The following is a 12,260-nucleotide window of genomic DNA, read 5'->3' as shown; positions in this document are numbered from 1 at the left end:
AGAGAGAGAGAGAGAGGGAGCTACAGAATCTGAAACAGGCTCCAGGCTCTGAGCTAGTTGTCAGCACAGAGCTGATGTGGGGTTCGAACCCATGAACTGTGAGATCATGACCTCAGCTAAAGTCGGACGCTTAACTGACTGAGTCACCCAGGTGCCCCAGGAATTCAGCTCTTGAGTGAGAAGGAGTGGAGTCCAGTGCACATGTGCAGGGACTGGAATGAGAGCAGGGGCAGTGACTCTGTGGCAGGGAGGGTGCAGTGCTGGGTTAGGGTGCACCCTAGCTCGTAGGTCTAGTGGTGGGAGAATATGGTGTTTGTCTTCTCATTGTTGCTGCTCCCTCCATGCAGTCAGGAGAGAGATAATCAGCTGGGAATGAGGAAGAGGAAAGGGTCTTAGGGGTTTGGAGAGTGATGACCGAAATAAAAGTTTTCTTGAAGAGATAGAGGGCAAATTTACTAGGGCAGACCAAAGGGTCCACTTGAGATTTGTGGTCTAATTTTAAATAAAGACCATTCAGGAGAGATGGGATTGTCTCCAGCTGTGTTCAGCTGCCCTGCATGGAAAAGGTAGAGAATCGGGCTTACCAGGGCTGAAGTTTTGCTTGGAGAGTGTGATGAAGGGGAAGAGAGCAAGGGGGCACCTAAAGTGACAGACACAGATACCAAACCAGGTAAGATAGGGAATGAAGGGGGTGGTAGGCAGTGAAGATGTGGACTAGAGTTTTGGATGGGACCAGTTACTTCTCAGAGTAAATCATTTGGAAGGAAGGTTAGAAGATGGTAGTCAGGACATAGGATGTGTAGTGTTGAGGTCTTGGAGTTTATGCATAACAATGAACAAGTTCTTGAACACGACCATGGCAGTGAGGAGCTGAGGTGGGCATGGGCCTGAGAAGTCAGAGTGTTGTATTAAATGTCTTTCAAAAGATCAGAATTTCCAGTGAATGCTCTCCCAGAGCACGGTGATATATAAATAAATAACCTTATATTACAGTCATATCATCATTATATGACATATTATACATTGCTTTCCATTTGCAACATGACTAAACTTTAAGTCATTGGAGAGTTCACGCTTTAGGAGAGCTTTAGAAAACTGAACAGCCATTTGTGGGTGGAGCGTGCCAAAAGGATGACCGTTGTCCAAAGCATGAGTCCTGTCACATTGGAGCAGTACGGGAAGCCATGTGGGTGGGGATGACCTTGAACAGGCTCTAAGTTCCCTATTTATTGCAAGGGGATTGGGATCAGAATTGGGATTTTCTGTTGCCTTTGATATATTCTAAAAAGCCTTGCTTCACTGTCCAGATGGATGGACCCCAATCCAAGAAAATGATTCCTCATGATACCCTGTTTAATACAAATACAAGTTTTAGTTCATCCATGAACACTGTATTTGATCTTGAGAAAGAGGGTTAAATGATGCTGCAAAGGAAACTGAGTCAATGGTTCCAATTTTCAAGGTGTTAGAAGAGGGAGGGACTGAAATGAAGATCAGAGGCATCAGAATGCCCCAACCAACCTGCATACCTCTTCTCATGTGAAGACCTTGCCTTCTATTCTGTCCACGGCCCTATCCAAACTTCCATCCACCTGCCCTATTCAACACGTGGGATCCTCTCCTGCAAGGGCCTTCACCTCCAGTCCGTCTCCCTCAGCAGCCTTCTCTGAAGTGCTTGCCTCTCCCACTCTTACTACTGCATTCTTGGAATGGTAACAAGACCCACAGACTCTTCCTCGTGTTCTGTTTCTTTCATTCTGCTGCCCTCCTCTTAATTCCTTCTCTCCATAGACTGCACTTCCCATATACTGACACCACTCTCAACTCCCTTGCCCCTTGTTCTGAGTGCACTCCTGCCCCTGCAATGATGACTTCTCTTTCTACCTCTGAATAAGTTTCCAGTTGCTGGTTAGGGAAATCTTAAAACTGCAAAGTTATGGCTTCCTGTCTTGGCTGGGGAATCAGCATTCTCAACTGTCTTTTCTTTTGTCCACCACCCATTTCTGGTTCTCTTCCTTCTGGTGGACACATCAGTGCTTTGTCATTCTCCTCAAGCATGCTGTGCAACACCAACCTCCTCAATGCTTACTGAAAGGCTTTGCATCCTGCACACATCCTAAAGCCACTCAGCAAGATCTTCTCCAGCCTCTGCTCTCCACCCTGACTTCCCCACAGGCAGCTGTATCTGTTTTCACCTTTACTGACTCCAGAAGGAGCTGGCCCCTTGTTCCCTTTGGCTGTGCTTAGTCTTTCCCTCCCTGTCTCTTCCAGGAATTTCATTCCCTCTTGGGTGGATTGTTACCTTACACTCCTCCAGGAGCTCCTCTCTTTATATACGTGCTTGTGCCTCCACCTTCTTTTGAAGAAACAACTCTCCTGACCCTAAATTTGCTCCTTTAACAACGTGTCTCTTTTCCTGTTCTTTGAAACATCTTGGAAGCCTACACTCACTTGAATTTCCCACTGACGACTCATCACCTGCCTCTCATGGTGCCATCCACTGTCTGGCCACAACACCTGTGATTCTGCCAAGACTGTTCTCAAAGTCCCTTGGCTGAGGCTCAAACTCTCTGATTTCTTTATGACTTTCCAAGACTCCTGTGCAGCTCTCCCATAATTCATATGAATGGTTTCATCCTTAGCATTCCTTTAGTATTAGGCTGCACCATATGAAATTGCTGTTGCAATGGTTGAATGTTGGCAATTTCATACAGTTCAAGCTAATTCCTTTTACAAAGCTCTTTTGCCACCAATCTCATTTTATTGCAAATATTTGAATGTGTGGCTATCTCCTTCATCAGACTCTTAGTGCAGCTTAAGTGCAGGGATTCTGCTTTATCTTCATTTTGTCAGCACTCAACCCCAGTGCCTAAAACGTTAAAGTCACTTGCTGAATGCCTGACGAATGACCACTCCTTGCAAGACCTGCACCGTGAACCTGGTGAAAGCCCCCATAGCAAGGGCATGGTGCTGACTTGGCTGAGGGGTGCTGAGGAGAAAGGGCAGGAGGAGGGATCCCACCCTTCTTTCTGGGTAGCCCTGATTTGTACCTGTGGTGTTTCGGATGCGTGCTGGTGGTGCTGCTTCTGAGACCCAGAGCCGTGGCTCTCCGCCTTGCTTTTGGCAATAATCATGCTCCCACGCACGGTCTTCGCTGGTTTTATTTCAGGGGATAGGGTAGATTCTGAAGTCAACTTGCCCAGAGTTTCACTGCTCAGACGTGTTTGTCCCAAAGCAGTTTGGCCTGAAGGAGCCTCGTGGGCTACACAGAGAGAGTGGGTTTATATTAAAAGTTGCCTCTGGACGACAAGGAAATAATAGTGAGGATGGCACAAATCCTAGTGGGGTTGTGTGATTCTCTTGAGGAGTGCACAGCTGTCTCCATCTGCAGCTGGCAGGGAGGGGCTGGGGGAAGAGGCTCCACACACCGAGGCTGGATGAGGACAGGTGAGTGGAGAGGCTGGACCAGAGCCCAGGGCTCTTCACTGCCCATCTGCCCAGTGGATCCCGTGTGAGTCCGCCCCACTTCCTCTTCCAGCCCTGTGGGCAAGCACTTCTTAAACTGCTGGTCCACTGCAGCCCTGCCCTGGAAAGCTGACACCTCAGATGGGGTGATACAGCTGTGCGCTAGGCAGCCTCCACGTTTCTCCAGCACAGGCAGGCTTGCTAAGACTCCTTATTCCTTGTAGGCCATTTCAGCAAATAAGCCCTCAGAACTCCTTTGAGAGCTGTCACTATCCTTTCTCTGCTTTATCTTTTCACTCGTCTCCCTCCGTCCCTCCTCCGGGAGCTGGTTATAGGTACAAGGACTCCATACTGCACCTGAGGGTGGTAGGGGAGAAAGGGCCTGAGGCCACCAGTGGAGCAGCTGTACCAACATCCTGTTGACAGGTTCCTGGTTCACCCAGGCCCCGTCACCCCTGGTGCCCCCAGGCTCTGCCTAGTCATGATGGCTCCAGCCTCTTGCCATCCGTGCCCGCTCACTTCGTCATGAGTCCTGCACCTCTGTGGCCTAGCACCTTCTCTAATCTTTTCAGCAAAGAATTTTCTATTTCCCTAAGCATCCTATGCAGACATATGGAAGGGACATGTCTGAGAGTGCCAGCCACTTTTATCAATCAACCAGCAGGCATGGCACACTATTAGAAATGATATTATGCTGTTATGAATGAATATTTATATAAAAATGGTTCCTCTCAGAGCAGTCACTCTACTTCAGTATATTTTCCCATTGAGCAGCCATTCTCCTGCTCTGTAGGTCCATAGACTACCTGATGGAGCCAGAATTCTCCACCTCTGGTAGGCAGGTCATCCCAGACCACACTACTATGGGGTTCAAACCCTTAATTAATTTTCCTCTCCAGGAAACTTTCTTTTCCTCCCACATTTACTATCTTGGTAAACCACATCATTCTCTTCCTGGTTTCCATGACTGGAAATCCTAGGTGACTGTCTGGACTGCCTCCCCATCTTTCAATTCCTGCCACGCAGGTGCTAGAGGGTCAGCTGGCCCAAGCCTGTTCACTTTCGGCGTCTCCTGTGCTTCCTTTACAAGACATTACAAGAGCTGCTTTCCTACTATGGCTTTCTGACCATTTCTCCCAGAGGGTGAAAACTGCCGGACTCCTCTGTTCCTTCAAAATAAAACCCAAATGGGGCACCTGGGTGGCTCAGTCGGTTAAGTGGCTGACTGCAGCTCAGGTCATGATCTCGCAGTTCGTGGGTTTGAGCCCCACATTGGGCTCTGTGCTTTTAGCTCAGAGCCTGCTTCTGATTCTGTATCTCCCTCTCTCTGCTCCTCTCCTGCTTGCTCTCTCTCTGTCTCAAAAATGATAAACATTTAAAAAAAAAATAAAACCCAAATTCCTAATCTTGGCATCAAAGTCAACCAAGATGGGACTCAGCCTCCCTTCCCACCTCTAATTTACTGTCAGCTTCCTTGCTTACTTGAGCTGGAATGTACTTGACTTCATCTTTGCCTGTCCTTCAAAACTCATTTCCATGAAAACTTCCCCAGATCAAGCTTGTCGGACGCCAGTCTTCCCAAAGTTGCCCTTTCACAGAAGTCAGTGGTCCTGTCACATTATTTCCCTCTGCTCTGAACAAGCCCATGTGTGTTTCTCTTCCACATGTCACCCCCAAAGGTGTGGGCCACCTCTTATTCATTGTCCTTTTCCCCATAGCACCAAGTGCATGCCTGTCTGGACAGCAGAGAGAGCTGTAGATGCTCAGTGAAGACAAGTCTTCCCTGGGCTATAAGTTGGCAGCATGCTGTAAGTCAGCCATCAACCAGGATATGGGAGAAAAGCTCAGTGGGGGACAGAGAGAAGATGGGTATTAGCAGTGGGCTGCTGGCTACTTGACCACAGAAAGTCAGGGAAAATGGCTCTTACCTGACTCTTCTTCCTTCATGGACTGCTCTATGGCAGCCCTGATACAGAGCTCACGGGCCCGGATCCCCGGGATGTTGTTGCCATCGGAGATGGCTTCAAGCACAATGGAGTCGATGTTCAAGCAGGTTGCGTTGTAGTATCTGGCCATGCTGATTGCTGTGGCTGACTTCCCTGCAATAAAGGTCAGGAAGTTGAATTTCCTGGATCTCAGTTGCTCAGTGTCCTAGACAGAAGAAGCTTCTAGAATGGAGGCCCCTGTAAAGCGATTTCTTCAAGCCCTTTGCCTCTATATCTCTTGTGTAGTCAGAGATGGCAGCAGAAAGGAGATGGAAGACCAGATAGCAAGTCAGGACCACCAATTCTTGTTCTCATTCCACCACCCGTGCGTGTGCGCCATGTGATGGCAACAGGTTTCCTCTCTGGATTTTCTCCTCCATCTATGGTAATTCTATCAGATGACTTTTAAAAAGTCTTGTAGCTCTACTGTCTCTGCTTCTTTTTTTTAAAAAATTTTTTTATGTTTTATTTATTTCTAGGAGAGAGAGAGAGAGACAGCATGAGCAGGGGAGGGTCAGAGAGAGAGGGAGACACAGAATTGGAAACAGGCTCCAGGCTCTGAGCTGGCAGTCAGCACAGAGCCCGACGCGGGGCTCGAACCCACGAACCATGAGATCATGACCTAAGCGAAAGTCGGATGCTTAACTGACTAAGCCACCCGGGTGCCCCTACTGTCTCTGCTTCTAATGGGAAGAACTTTTTGGTTTAAAGAATAACTTGTGTTCATCTTTCTTTTCTCATTTCAAAATATCTCCTCGTTAAAAAGAAAGAAAATTCAAAGAACAAGCAGGAGGGCAGAAAAAAGAAGATCTATAATTTGCTCACCCAGACATATTATGGTTAACATATGACTACTAAGTAAGTATATGTAACTACTTTATTTATATTTCTTATAAAGAGATGAGTTATGTGATAGGCTGAACAATGCCCCCCCCCCCAAAAACATCCACATCCAAATGCCTGCAACCTGTGAATATATTACCTTATGTGTGAAAGGGGCTTAGCACCTTCGATTCAGTTAAGGATCCTGATATGGGAAATTATCCTGGGTTATCTGGGTGGGCCAACGTAATCCCAAGGGCCCTTACAGGAGAAAATATCAGGAGGGTCAGAGTCAGAACAGGTGATATCATGATGAACCAAAAGGAAGAGAGACTGGAAGATGCTATAATACTGGTTTTGAGGATGGAAGAAAGGGTCACCAGCCATGGAATGCAGGCAACATTTCTAGAAGCTACAAAAAGCAAGGAAATGGGTTCTCTCCCAGAAGCCTCCAGAAGGAATGCAGCCCTGTTGAAACATTTTAGATTTCTGACCTTCAGAAAGAAAGTAAATTTGCATCGTTTCAACTTAATAAATGTGTAGTTATTTGTTACAGTAGCAACAGGAAATTAATACAGATCACAAATCCTAAGTATGACATTTTTTCTTACTTAAAATGGTGTATCATGAATGTCTTTCTATTCATTCAGGACACTTCTGTGGCATTTAAAAATCTCTGGTGATATATACACAAAACTTACCAGTTTAACCATATTTTAAGTTGTATAAGTACATTCATACCATTGTGTGATCATCACCACTATCCACCTCCAGCACTTTTTCATTCTTCTCAAACGGAAACTCTATACCCATTAAACAATAAGTCCCCATTCTTCTCTTTCCCCAGTCCCTGGAGACTACCACTCTACTTTCTGTTTCTATGAATTTGACTACTCCAAGCACTTCATATAAGTAGAATCATATAACAATTGTCCTTTCGTGATGATTTCACTTAGTATAATGTCTTCAGTGTTCATCTATATTGTAGCATGAGTCAGAGTTTCCCTCTTTTTTGAGGCTGAATAATATCCCATTGTGTCATATTATGTTTTTCCATTTATCTGTCAGTGGATAGTAGAGCTGTTTCTATCTTTTGGTGACTGTGAATAATGCTGCTATGGACACGGGTTTTTAGTGGCAAAATAACTTACTATGTGAATGCAGTAAGGCTTAATTAACTAGTCTTCCCTAATGAATGCTTCACTTGCTCCCAATTTTTTATTATGGTAAGCAATGCTGAAGTGAACATTCATGCAGTTAATCTTTGTCCACATCACTAAATATTTTCTTAAGGTACATTTATAGAAGTAATATTTCCAGTTGAAGGAGTTTGCACATATTTTCCCCTCCCCTCTTGTTTTATCATTTTTTATTTTTTCCCTTTCTCTTTCTAAATAACTTAATGTCTCATATTTTTTCTAGTATTTTAATGTTTTTACATTATTGAAAGAATATAAGCTCAAATAATTCAGAGCTGTATTAATTAAAAATAAGGTGTCCCTGCTCTTTCTTTAACCCTGTATATCTGAGGTTGGCAATTTAAAAGTTTTGGGATAGGCAGAGAAGGACAAATACCATATGTTTGCACGTATAGGAGGATTAGGAGGAACTTGACGGAGGACCAAGGGGGAGAAGAAGGGCGGAAATGGTGGGGGAAAGGGAGAGAGGCAAACCATGAGAGACTCTTGAATGCTGACAAAAACTGAGGACTGATGGATGTGGGGGGGAGGGGGGGATGGGCATGAAGGAGGGCACTTTGGGGATGAGCACTGAGTGTTATGTAGAAACTAATTTGATAATAAACTATTTGTAAAAAAAAAAAAAAAAAAAAAAAAAAAAAAGTTTTGGGATAGTCCCCATCCCCTTACTATTAATCTGTGGGATACAGGAGTGCTGATGCATAGGACCACATGTACCCCAATGCTCATAGCAGCACTCTCAACAATAGCCAAAACATGGAAAGAACCTAAGTGTCCATCAGCTGATGAATAGATCAGGAAGGTGTGGTTTATCTATACAATGGAATACTACATGGCAAAGAGAAAGAATGAAATCTGGCCATGTGTAGCAACACGGATGGACCTTGAGGGTGTTATGCTGAGTGAAATAAGCCAGGAAGAGAAGGACAGATATCATATGTCCACACATATAGGAGGACTAGGAGGAACTTAATGGAGGACCATGGGTGAAAAGAAGGGGAAAAATAGTGGAGGAGAGGGAGGGAGGCAAACCATGAGAGACTCTTGAATGCCAAGAACAAAGGTAGGGCAGATGGGGGGGAGAGGCGATGGGGGGTGATGGGCATGGAGGAGGGCACTTGTGGGGATGAGCACTGGGTGTTATATGGAAACCAACTTGACAATAAACTATTTTAAAAAAAGAAAAAAAAATAAAAGTTTTGGGATAGTCTTGTAGTATACAAATTTAAAAAAATTCTTTTGTTGTCTCAAAAATTGTATCTGTGAACTCCACCATAAACCCTAAAGTGACAACCCTTCAGAGATGTGACATACCTGACAAGGGCGTCCCATGGATGATAATGGCAATGCCCTTCCTGTTCTTGGCCATGCGACCTTCTGCAGAAATATCAATGCCCAGGTGGCGAGCGATTGCCTTGCTCACTGGGTTGTTCTCTACTTCTCCAACTTCTGTCGAGTGGCTGTCAATGCTCTGTAACTTGTCAGCTGCAAATTAAAAATATATGTGTACAAGTGCATCCCCGTGGGCACACCCAGAATTCACATTCTCTGATGGAAAGGAGACCCACTCTTTCTTTTTGAACACTGTTGTGGCATGATGACAAATCATCTGCTGCACATGTTGCCACAGTTCCCAGTCCTCCCCCTCCCCCTCCCCCCGCAGTGGATGGGAAGTGCCCTTTTTGGCTGATAATATGTCCACAGCTACCAGAATTGAAAATACAGATACTCTTATTGACTGTTAATTCTGTTTCTGGGGGAATCTCTCCTGCTGAAAAAACAATACTGGAAACTAGCAGAATGTGCAACACTAAAGGAAACTGCTGAATCAGTGATGGCATATTCCTACTACAGAATTAATACACAGTAGTGCTAAAAAGTTTGAGGGTGCATTTTAGGGAGAAAAGTAAAAAAGGCATTGCACAGTCTTCCCACTTCTGCTTAGAGAGAACTGGTGCCAAAACATTACAATGTTTGGTTACTTTGAAACATTATTTTTTCCAGGCTTTCCTCATCCTCATCTTCATCTGGGTAGGTCTTAGACTCGACCATGGGGATGTGCCTCTCTTCCAGGTTGGACGTGACAGAGATCCCTTGGCTCAGTGAAGTCCTCTTCGTACTGGCAGAGGTGCCTTGTTCTGATAAGGGTATATCTTCCTCTTCTGCCAGAGAGCCAAGGACAAAAATATGTGGTGAAGAGTTGGAAAGGGGGCAAGGGAGATGGGTATGGAAAGAGAAAGAGACAAAGTGGAGAAATCACTGACCTGGTTACCATCACCCTGGACTAGCCAAACCCAAGAAACAAGATCTGCAGTCAGTTGGCTGTTAAGAAATTTCTTTTTTTTTTTTTTTCTGAAAGCAGGAAGCTCATCTATTTATTTTTTAATTCAATCATTCATTTAATGGTTATTTATTGAGCCCCATCTAGGAATTTTTATACCCAGGGGCACCTGGATGGCTCAGTTGGTTAAGCATCTGATTTTGGCTCAGGTCATGATCTCGTGGTTCATGGGTTCCAGCCCTGTGTTGGGCTCTGTGCTGACAGCAAAGAGCCTGCTGTCAGATCCTCTGTCTCCCTATCTCTCTGCCTGCCACCCCTCCCCCATTGGTTCTCTCTCTCTCATTCAAAATAAATAAATAAACTTTAAAAAAAGTTTCTTTGCCCAGAGTGTTTCTACATCTTAACATTAAAAAACTAAAATTACATACTTTCTCCAGATAATTTAGAAATTTCAGAAGAGCAAGAATCATGCAATTCATCTGCAAAAGAGATGTAAATAGACCAAGAAACGGTGACTGAGGAGTTGCAGCTGGACTTTATGAGACCAGGACCACAGTGCGGCAGCCTCCAGATGGTTAATTTTAAATGTTTCAAAGCTGAACTTGGGATCACATTGTATACACCAATTTGTAGCCTGTTTTTCCCCTAAATCTGTCATGAACATTTGTCTACATCCTTGCCAAGTACACCTACCAATTTGTCTGCCCAGCACCCTCCTCACAATTTCAGTGGGGGTGTTGGGCTGTGATTGTACAGAATGACTTCCCTTACAAGGGTAGGGGGGAGACACTGTGCTTGTTTAGAAGTTGGATCTGAGGCAGAGAGGTTGGACCTCTCTGGGGACTGGCCTCCCTGGCCATGGTGTGGGAAACATGGAGGACGATCTGCACGCGAGCAGAAGGAGCACAGATGCAGGGAAGCCCTGGGGAAAAGCAGAGCATGCACCTTCCTGGCTCCCTGTGCACCCCTGGGTCCCCATTTTTGGTCACCTTTCAATGGGCCAAATGAGAAAATGAACCCACAACTGTACTGTGTAAGGATGGGGATGAGAGCGATAGGGCCCTTCTCTGATTTCATGATGACCTTTGTACATGACAGCTTCCCCTGCCCCCCCGGCCCCAGCTTTCTGCCCCAGTGGTTCTGAGTTTCAGTGTCTTTCCTCCCACCTCCTTCCTGGCTGTGGTCTCGCAAAGACAGGGTCTTATTTCACTGATCTGTTTATAGTACTTCAGGTCTGTTCTTGGAACACTGCTGGTGCTTGTTATAGGCTTAACTAGTTCCCCTAAAATTCATTGGTTGAAATCCTAACTTCCCAGTACCTCAGAAGGTGGCTATGTAATAAAGTTAAAATGGGGTCATATGGGTGCCTGATTCCAACCACACTCGAGTATGAATGGCGTTCTTTAAGAAGAGATTAGGACAGACACACAGACAGAAGACCATGTGAACACCAGGGGAAGACAGCCAGTTACAAGCCAAGGAAGGAGGTTCTACAGACAGTGACCCAGCTGACACCTGGACCCTAGACATCGAGCCTCCCAAACTATGAGAAAATAAACTTCTGTTCATTAAGCCACCAAGTCTGTGGTCTTTGTGATGGCATTTCTGGCAAACTAATAGTGCTCAATGACACTGACCAGGAGACTGGGGGAGAAGTAGTCTTCTTCTCGTATCTCTTCTTTTAAGATGAACTAGTATTTTCTGACTCGCTCCCTTGAGACACAAGACAAGCCCAGGGGCAGAAGAAAATAGAATCCATTCAATTCATTCATTCACTGTTACAACACATATTTATTGGTCACTATGATGTACCATGTGCTGTTCCATGCTTTGGGTTTACAAGCGGGGAATGTGTGATCACTGTCTTTATGGGGGCTTCTTATTTGTGTGTGTGGGGAGATAGATATGAAGAAAACAGTTATATGTGTGATTACTATTACACAGAAAAAGAGAGCAAGTAAGAACAGGGAGGGCACATTTCCAAGTCGAGGGCATGATAAGTGGGAAGGAGAAGCATGCATCACAACAAGCTTCATGGTGCTACCAGTCATCAAGGATCCCTGATGCTCAAGTGTATATAAGGGAGCCCACGGATGGATGATGGGGTAACACAGGGGCACTGGGCCAGAAAGGGGCAAATTATGAGAGCACAGTCTACCTTTATGATTGGGGTCTGGCCTTAAGGACCATGGAGGGCCAACCTCATCCTTGTGGGAACCCCCACTCCCGACTTCTCCCTGCACCAAGTTGTACCCTGTGTGACATGTTACCTTATACTACCTGGACACACACAGAAGTCATGGATTACAGTGGTTGCCATTGTGGATGCCACAGTCAGAGAAATCTGGGCTTAAATCCCAATTCTGCCCCTTCATACATCGGACCTGGCATCTCAGTGCTTTAGTTTCTCAGATAATGTGTACAGCCTAAGTGTTATTCTACCCCTATATTAGCTGTTAGCTGTTTTTTTTTTTTTTTAAATGTTTTTTTTTTTTTTTTTTTTTATTT

At 45.1% G+C, this 12,260-nt stretch overlaps 1 protein-coding gene across 1 annotated transcript in view; it reads right to left on the bottom strand.

The window, feature by feature from the left end:
* The window catches only part of HYDIN (HYDIN axonemal central pair apparatus protein), a 346,043-nt gene that overhangs the window by 99,299 nt on the left and 234,484 nt on the right, over positions 1-12,260 (bottom strand). Inside the window, exons 37-40 of the mRNA XM_039223564.1 lie at positions 9,454-9,633; positions 8,786-8,956; positions 5,394-5,564; positions 3,051-3,262 (exon numbers count right to left, since the gene is read on the bottom strand). Of these exons, the coding sequence (XP_039079495.1) occupies positions 3,051-3,262; positions 5,394-5,564; positions 8,786-8,956; positions 9,454-9,633 (734 nt within the window). The remainder of the gene's footprint in view (positions 1-3,050; positions 3,263-5,393; positions 5,565-8,785; positions 8,957-9,453; positions 9,634-12,260) is intronic.

The sequence above is a fragment of the Hyaena hyaena genome, unplaced genomic scaffold, assembly GCF_003009895.1.
Source record: "Hyaena hyaena isolate Hyena2069 unplaced genomic scaffold, ASM300989v1 scaffold_18, whole genome shotgun sequence".
NCBI classification, from domain to species: domain Eukaryota; kingdom Metazoa; phylum Chordata; class Mammalia; order Carnivora; family Hyaenidae; genus Hyaena; species Hyaena hyaena.
Note: the sequence above shows the minus strand (reverse complement) of the source record. Positions and strands in the feature narration are given on the sequence as shown.